The sequence below is a fragment of the Pyxicephalus adspersus genome, chromosome 6 (genome assembly GCF_032062135.1).
Source record: "Pyxicephalus adspersus chromosome 6, UCB_Pads_2.0, whole genome shotgun sequence".
NCBI classification, from domain to species: domain Eukaryota; kingdom Metazoa; phylum Chordata; class Amphibia; order Anura; family Pyxicephalidae; genus Pyxicephalus; species Pyxicephalus adspersus.
This window is the reverse complement of record NC_092863.1, coordinates 30,116,026-30,125,245: the sequence shown is the minus strand read 5'-3', so window position 1 is coordinate 30,125,245 and position 9,220 is coordinate 30,116,026. Positions and strand designations below refer to the sequence as shown.

Below are 9,220 nucleotides of genomic sequence, written 5' to 3'. Positions count from 1 at the left end.
AAAAAAAAAAAAAAAAAAAAAAGGCAGTGAAAGGATAAAAGAAGATAAAAGGAACCATCCATTTTTAGTGAAATGTGCAGTATTCCCTCTTTCCTAGAACCTTAACCCTGCATGACATACAGCTTTACCCAGGTGGGAATCTTTGAATGCACGCACCTTTGCCGAGAGCTCTCATAGGTCTAAATTAAGCATTAGTTTGGGACTGGAAACAATCAAAGTAGGACCCTTTTTAAATCTATGAAGGTTCAGTGCTCTTTCAAAATGGTTCCCACTCAGGGAAACTTTTGCGACTGTTGTACTGGTATTTACAGTAGTATGTGGCAGGGTATGTTTAGGTTGGGATGGCTGGAGAGAATAGACTGGGGTACCTTCTACTTTAAGGCTTTGTTCAGACTGGCTGGAAGGTTGCAATACGGTTACCACTTCCTTCAGGATATGCTACATGGAGCTTTTACCCAGGGAAGCATAATGAACCAATGAACTCTCTGTCTAATCAGATTTGAGCATCTGGTAAGGTGCCATCCTTCAGGAGCCGTACTGGATTGCATGATCCCGCTGCAGCTCTGTACCTGTCCTAAGTGTTCTTTGTCCTTTAAGCTTCTAGAATTATTCATATGGCCTGTGTCGTGGGAATTGTGCTCATATGAAGTTTTCCAAATAATAAATAAAGTTTTCCAGGTTTGAGTCAGACTTGTTTTTGATTTGAGACTTCTAATTGTCATATTGAAACATTCATAGATGTTTGTGTTTCTTGCTTTTTCAAGGACCCTGACAGAGTAGTGAGTCACCATGAGTACTTGTAGTAATCCGTGCTTCAACGTTCTGTTCTACCGAGCTGTACTCAGCATAGGTAAAGTCGATGGTATTACTGCATTTTATGGGTATTGCTGTTGCTCTGAATGGAGTTTGATAAAAAAAAAAAAACTGAGAGTGTTACCGTAGCAACCTGAATATTTTTAAAGAACATTGCTATTTATAACAAATATTAAAATACTCAGATATGTATTTAGCCTTTGCTTTGTCCAGAATTCATTCCGTTCTGACTCTGATGTATAAAAGATCTGTACAGTATGCACAGAGCACAGCAGTTTAGCACAGTGTGTGAATTCATTATAGGATAGGTCATGCATTTAGAGAGTAGACCCATTTGTTATAGTACATGAAGTTATTTAGGACTGTGGGGTTTCACAACCTTGGAAGAGGTTTGCCATAATTGCCCCAAGGGCTTGTACTGCATGCTCTATAAAGCACCATGAATACAAAGAATTATAAAGATTCTGATCATAAAAGATGGAAAATATTAGACTTGATGACCTTTTCTTCTGTTTTTGATCACAGCCATATTTTATATTTTGAAGTGCACCCATGCAGATACTATACATGACTACTAAAATGTAGTCTAGTACCATTCTGCAATGTAAAAATTCAGTGTGATTCTGTTAGCCATTGCATGTATAGCAGCTTGCCATGCAAAGATAAAAGGCTGCAAATCCCCAGCTGCTAATGGTTTCCCTCAGAGATTCTTTTTTTATTTAGTCAGCAGCGAGATGAGCGCAACGATGCCCTTTTGTGCATAGATAATTACAACCTATATAAAAAAGTTTAGTGTCAAATGGCAAGAAAAGAAACATAGGATGCAAGTTCTCTTGGATTTATTAAGAAATTATATTTTGGGAACAGAAACTCAAAGGCATGCCCATTGCAAACTGTAAGTTCATCTGACAAAGTTCTTTGAAAAAAATCTTCCTTCATAGGGGGGTACATCATCATCTGTCACAAACATAAAGTATAAACAGTCTTGCAGACACACATATCTTTAAACTAACCCCACTTTTTTTAAAACGTTGCTTCTTAGATGCAAACTCGGCCCCCACCTTTTTTTTTTTTTTTAAAGCTAGCTTTTTAGGTGTAAAACTGTAAAGTATTTTTAATACATGAATACATTGAAAGAGTCATAAGTCGAACTGTCTTTCACATATATAGCTAAGTAACATTCTGCGGAATGGTGATCGAAACCCTTTTAGTTCATTTGTAACAATACACTTGAGTGATGTATATGATTACTTTTTCGCTTGTACATAAGTTACATTTTAGGACAGACCTTTAGGTGTCTGCCTTCTTCTAGATTTCTGTAGGTAAACCCCACAAAGCTTATAAACATTATAAAGCATGCACAGTACTCTGTGTAAGAAACCTTAAAAGTCTATTTTTCCATTTTAATGAGAGCTTACAATGGTGCTGGTCCTGGCCTTATGTATATTGGGGGTGTTGGAACTCTGGAGTAGGCAATAGCACAGGAAAATTATTGAAGATGAGAGTGTGCATATGTTTTTGGAGTGAGGCAGAGTTCATAGAGGAAGTTGATAAAAAATTAAATGAGTTTGTATAGTAGTATATAGAGAGAGTGTCTCAAATGTATTTTGTGGATGAGTTAAGTATATTATTTAGATTAGATAGATTAGACTATGTTGTGTCAATCGCCCAATGCAAAACAGAGGTATGTAAACAAATGCATAATGTGACAAAATTCACTGCAGTTTTGTTTGGCTCTGCAATCAGGTCTTTAGTCCCACCAAAGACCTACAACATAATACTCCTTAGAGTTTGCACTGTGCAAGAGCAGGAGTACAAGTGTACATGTGTGACCCATATCTGGAGATTCTGTTTTTTTTTTCTTTTCTGTGGAGCTAAGGTACGAATCAGGTTGGTGACAGGAAAGATAATGTGAAGTCACTGGAGGGTGCCTTTTGTTCACTGGGCTAATCAGTTGTTTAGGTTATAATTAATTACCGTTGCATTGCTTAAAGGAAACAAGTGGATGGGAAGGATAAGACAGCTGTTAAATAGATGAGATTATAGGACAGCATTGAGATAAATGATAAAGTGTTTTTCTTTTTAAGCCCATCTGAATTTGTTTTTTCTCCATCAGGAATTGTGGTGCTTGGAATAAATCGTCCACAGGCAAAAAATGCTATCAGTAAAGGTTTGGTTAAGTCGGTAAGTGGCATTAATCCTAATTATTTATTACTTACTCCTATTACTCATACATTTTTGCAGGTACAATTGTAGCAGAATCAGATGGGCCATGTAGAACACCACCAATGGTTTTACAATGTAGGAAAAACCTTTAGTGAACTTCAGCATATCAAATGATTAGACAACAGTGTTTCTCTTATCCATAGTGTGTAATAGGAGTACCACAATTTGTTTGTGCTAATGAAATGCTTATCATATTATGCACCTTAGTGAGTGATGAAATGAACAATAGGTATACTTTGTTGCTCATTTCCTATAGTGTATTTGCACATGCCACAGTTAATTTTGGAAAAAAGCCATTAGATCTTGTGTTTCCCATCCAGGACTGGCAAGGATATTCTTAGGGAAAAAATGGTGTTAAAAGAAGATGGTAAGTTTGGTCTAAAAGTAAAGGGATTTTAACTCCAGCAGATGTCTCTGTGTCACCTATAGACATCAGGTATGCTGTTGTCACTGATACAGGAAGACATGGATAATAATAAATATATTGTCAGTTTTTGTTTTGTCTGTGTCTTAACAGGAAGTAAGAGACATCCACCCCAAAGGATTACAGACAGCAATAAAAAAAACTGACAAGAACTATTCTTCTCTACTCCATATTTGGGCTGTAGATGAAAATCTTGCCCATTGTGAAAGTAATTTTTAATTACTAGATTGAGAGGTAGATATAAAACACTACCTATAAAGTGTCCATTTCCCTTTTTGGTATCTCTCTGTTTTGGGCATAGAGTGATGTTATCAGCTGATTCATGCATGAGAAATGATCTGAAAATATGGAATATAATCTTCCCAAGGGCATGGGGAAAAACATGTCTTGGAAAACCATAGCCTATGCAAATTATTTGTTTTTTAATTGTTGTGCATGCTACCATATTGCATTGCCAGCTGTTTTTAGCATATGGACATTTAGTATACTAATTTAAATAAACAGCACATGTGCTTAAAAACAACATTGTTTATTGAATGTTTTTAACAAGTGGTATATCACGGTGTCAAACTTCTGATTGTATGTTTCAGATGATGAAGACAGTTGAATCACTAAAGGGCAATAACAAGGTCAGGACTGTAATCTTACGGAGTGAAGTTCCTGGAGTGTTTTGTGCAGGTATGTAATGATGTAAGGGGCAAACCATCTATATTCTCCATATTATGCTTTAAACATAGTGTTATCTTAAACAATGCTACCACATAGCTGGTAAGGAATTATCTACTCTTTTCATAAGCCTTGTGAAGTAGCCCCTGTTTTATCATATCACGTACTGCATACCAAAAAATTTTTTTTCCTTAAATACATCACAAGGTATCTGTTTAATATGTGAAGGTAATAAAAAGTTGGGAACATTGGAAAGTGGAAAAGGTTATCTAGTGTCAGTAGAACTTTAATTTTATTTACCATTGGTCTGATGGAAGATTTAATTTTGTGTCAAGCATTTAAAGAAATGCTTTCAAGAATTTTATAAAGCCTTAAATCACTCCAGGTACAAAGGTGCCTAAAGCAACTTCACAAACATTCCTGTCATGGCCGAATTTTGCTCTTTTCTGAAACTTCATGAAAGAGTTGGTACATTGGTGAAATAATGCCGGAATCCATAACCGCACTTTTATATGGAAATCCATTTTACATCATTAGTTCCTTAGTTATGCACAGACGGTATTGTGTTGCTAATCAGGATTTAAATATTAACCTCTCTAGCGGTCTAATTCCGTCCAAATTTCCATGCAAAAAGTGGTACAATTTTTTTGCATGGACATTTGTTTTTCATTGTAGGCTATAGTTCTAGGCATAACTTACCAATATTTAATAAATTTAACAAATGTAATAAAAAACTTTAAATAACCAAACACAAAACTCTGTAAAAAAAAAAAAAAAAAAAAAATTAAACTTGTAAGATAAATGTACAGTAGCATGTATAATATATATATAATATAATTATATATATATATATATTATATGAATATTTCTTTGTATTGGACTCAATACAGCTATTTTGTATTGAATCCAATACAAAATTATTTGAATTTCCCGACGATCCTCCGTCCGCACCGACGCATTCACCCACATCACCGGGAAACCCCGGGGATCGTCGCTGCATTCTCTGGCTGAAGATCGAGGAGGAAGGACGTGTCAGGACACCAGGGGGCAGCGACGGAACAAGGTTTTTTTTTTTTTTTAGTTAAAAGCTACCCTGAGTGTGACCGATTTTTGCCTGAAAAATCCACCCCGAGTCACACTCGGGAATACCACTAGGGGGGTGGAGAGATGGACTGCATTTTTTACATTCTACCCACATGAATTATGGACTGTACAGCACATAGCATTTCATTGTAATAGAGTGGCATTGGGCTGTTATGTGTTTTTTTGTATTTTTGAATGATGGCTGATCATCATTTATCTTATAGTGTGGGCCTAATTAATAAAGCTCCCCAAGATTGGAGAAGTGGCACTTTCATTGGTGAACGCAGGTGATCTAGCAAACCTAGACTGGATTTCTTAAAAGTAATTTGCTATTTGTTGACAAATGCTTTCAGTACTGGACCAGATCCATACTAGGTTTGGTGAATCGTCCAGGGTGTCTTCCCCAGTCCTAAAAATAAATAAAAAATCAGACCCAGAGTCTTCAGATTTAAAGTATTCTGTACATTCTGTTTTCTGTTCATTATTCCTTTTACTGAAATACCATATATGCTTACATTTTTTATCACTGCAGTTTATGAACAAAAAAGTTGTGAAATTTTGAGTTAACTCCCAATTGTATACAAATAATTTCTCTGGCCTGTTAGTAATTTTGTAGTTTGTTTTTGTGTTTTGTTTTAGATAATATTTTATCATCCTCTTCTTACCTTTTTGCCTAATTTAATAATTTGTATATAGTTTATTTTTTCCTCTCCCTAGAGTGGAACTAAACTTTCCAAATAACTAATTATGAGCAGTCAAGTTGATTATTCTGGAAGGGACAGGGGATAAGCCTTCTGAAATAGTGGCGATATTCAAAAACAATCATAACAAAGATCATCAGGAATAAGCGAATGAAATGTAAAAGATTTTTTAATCAAGGCTGTGTACACAGATTCAATAATTGTCGTTGGAAAGAATCTTTCACAATCCTTTCCAAAGACAAAAGACTAAACTGGCGCTGTATATACAGCACCGTGTTCTGGTCTATGGAGAGGGGAGGGGGACAAAAAGACAGAGTGGCCCCCCCCCCCCACTGCGCTCTCTCCCCTTCGTTTGTAATGCAGTTGTACATCGTTTGTGGATCTGCCAGGACCAATCTATGAAAGACGTCGGATAAGCGTTGTATACACACCAGAATCTCAACTGATACTAGCCCTGAGGTGATTATCGGACGAGAATCATCTCATGTCTGTACGTAGCCTTACTAATTAGCCAAAATAAATATCAGCATTTTACTGCTATTGGTACTGGTTCAGCAATTCTGATTTAACAAATCCAGAATGCAGCTACATAACAGCACACACCCCTGAGGTGAGGATACACTATTGTAACAATTGAACAGTACAGATTTGATTCTTAAATATACGTTACAATATCTGACTTTTTATCAAAAGATCTAGTTTATGGTGATGTTATCCTATTATTTTCTTTTTCTTTTTCTTTAGGATGACCAGATACTCATATTGTTTAAGCAATCTTGCCTTTAAGCATTTTTAATAGAATTCAAAGTAATTACAAGTTGCCCTTATGTTAAAGCTTGCTTTCTAACTCGCCAAGATGATATGACTGGTTAATTAGGCCAGATGCCCAATGTTGCCATTCTGTGACAAGGAATCTGATGTGGATAAATTAGCATGCTTCATCTGCAACATTCTCAAATTATTTCTGATGAGTTTGTCAGTTAACCATATGACAGCATAATTTGACAAGTAGATTTTCATTTTTTTAATGTGTCATTTGATTCTGCTAGTTGAACTGAAATAGCGCTGAAACCCAAATATATTTTAACGCTAGGTTAATAAGAATACTGCAGAGTACAGTGATAAACATAGCTTTATGAAGGATGTCTAAAATATTTATATTATGGCAGCTGCGGTTGTTGTAAGGAATTTTCTGTCTTGCTGAAGTGCCTCTTAAGGTCATATGGAACTGACTGCAGAAATGGTTATGAGACTGCAATGTAGTTATATTTGTCTCTTTAATAAGCATCATAACTTAGGCATTTAGAGAAACTTTTTCTAAGACAGTCTCTAGCTTGATTTTAGACAAATATTTTTGCAGTAATTATGAACTCTGGTCTAAACAAATTGTAACTTTTTTTAAATAATTTGTTATATAATTATTGTTACATTTTATTTTAGTTAAGTTACAATTGATGGGTTGTATTTATAAAACAGGGAATTTGATATTTCCTAAAACATTCACTGGTAGGAATCATTTACTGACATTGAATCACGTGGACCTGGCAGATTCCCAGGGGGGAATGTTTGAGGGCATGTCTAAATCCCTGTTTTATAAATGGAACCTTATAAGAAAAGGTGGCAAAATATAATTTTATTTCATGTAACTAAACAGGATCTTTTAAGTATTGTATTTAATGATGTTAAATTAGAATGAATGCTTTCAATCTGTGTGCTATTCCTTGACAAAAGCTATGTTGTATTCTGAAAAAAAGCTTTAAACTCCCCAAAAATACCTAGCTTTTCCTACTTTTGTAGGATTTAATATTTTATAAAAAGCATAAGAAATAAATACAAAATTAGTGAATGAAATATTTCTCAAAAGAAAAACATGTCTCCTAAAGCAAGAAGCTAAAGTCTACGAACATTGAGAAATGTGGTTGCGTTGCAGTACGGCCATCAGTGTAGGTAGAAGTTTAAACTGCAGCTGTTCAAACTGTTAAGCTGATTGTTGTGTAGGAAATGTTACCTTTAGCTTACATACATGGGACCAATAATGGAGCGAAAAGAGGAAGATAAGGGTAAGGAAGGGAAGAGATTTGGGAAAGTGCTTTATAAAAATAGGAAAATAGCTAGGTTGCTTTATAAAAATAAGAAAATAGCTAGGTTCCTAAAAGAACTTTCCTGAACATTTAGTATTGTTGTATCCAGTGTTTCTAGTCTGGTCTGTAGGAACCTGTTGTCATGTTGCTGTTAACTTCTTCCTTTACATGGTATAGGATATTCTCTGAATAGCTACCCTAATTACGATCTTTTGTCTTTTTGTCTCTTTATTTGTTTAGTGTGCATCTTGACCTCCTATTCTGTGATAAAGGTTCTCTAGGTCTATGCCTGCCTGAGTTTGTCTTAAATTCAGATTTTATTCTCGCCAAGCAAATCTGTACTTTATTTCCCTTTGTTTTAGTCCCTGTTAAAATCTAGGCAACTATATAAACCTATAAACCATTCACCATGTGATAAACCCATTTCTACCACTGTTGATAAAAAGTATTTGCTCCTGTCTTTAACAGTACGATTTTTCTGGTTGCTTTAAGATGAGCAAGCATCTCAGAGTGTTAAATATTTCATAAATTGTGGTCAGCCCTGGCTTGATTTTCCTTATTTCTATGATAACAGCTGACTAAGAGGGAATAATTCTTTGCAACTAAACTTTAATCACATTTATTGGTATGCACATGCAATAGGCTTGTTGTTTGTAATGTAGACATGTTGGTGGGGGAGCTGGGAGGAGGTCTATCATGCAACCAGGCTAATTAAGGAGTGCCCTTTTGAGTTCCTAGGTATCAGAGACAATGTGCCTCCAGGTTTGCTGGATCACCCAGCTTTACAAATAAAAGTGTATCCTCTCCAGCCTTGGAAAGCTTTATTAAATCAGGCCAAATGAGACAACCGAGCAACAGATGAGTAGTGGAAAGCGTGGGTTTTAACCTCCTTGCCGCTAAGCCCGACCTTCGTACGGGCAAAAAAAAATTGCTACGATGGTTAACCCCGAGTTTTTTCCCATCTTTACTTACCTGGTCCCGCTGTGCTCATCCAGCGTTGTGTTCATGTTCCAGCGTCGTCCTCCGTCGATCGTCTGTCGATCTCCCTCTCCAGCGTCGGGTGCCTCGGTCGGGTGCCAGCGGGACCGGCCAGCGGAACACAAGATGCCGGCCGGCGGAACACAAGATGATCGTCCCGTACCTGGTCCCGCTGATCGTCCACGTCCTTCTTCTTCCAGCGCCGGATGATCTCTGAAACAAGAACCCGTCCGGCGGAGAAAAAAAAA

At 36.3% G+C, this 9,220-nt stretch overlaps 1 protein-coding gene across 1 annotated transcript in view; it reads left to right on the top strand.

Annotated features, from left to right (window-relative positions):
- AUH (AU RNA binding methylglutaconyl-CoA hydratase) overlaps positions 1 to 9,220 on the top strand; it is a 116,916-nt gene that overhangs the window by 7,176 nt on the left and 100,520 nt on the right. The window contains exons 2-3 of the mRNA XM_072415050.1: positions 2,930 to 2,997; positions 4,054 to 4,141. Of these exons, the coding sequence (XP_072271151.1) occupies positions 2,930 to 2,997; positions 4,054 to 4,141 (156 nt within the window). The remainder of the gene's footprint in view (positions 1 to 2,929; positions 2,998 to 4,053; positions 4,142 to 9,220) is intronic.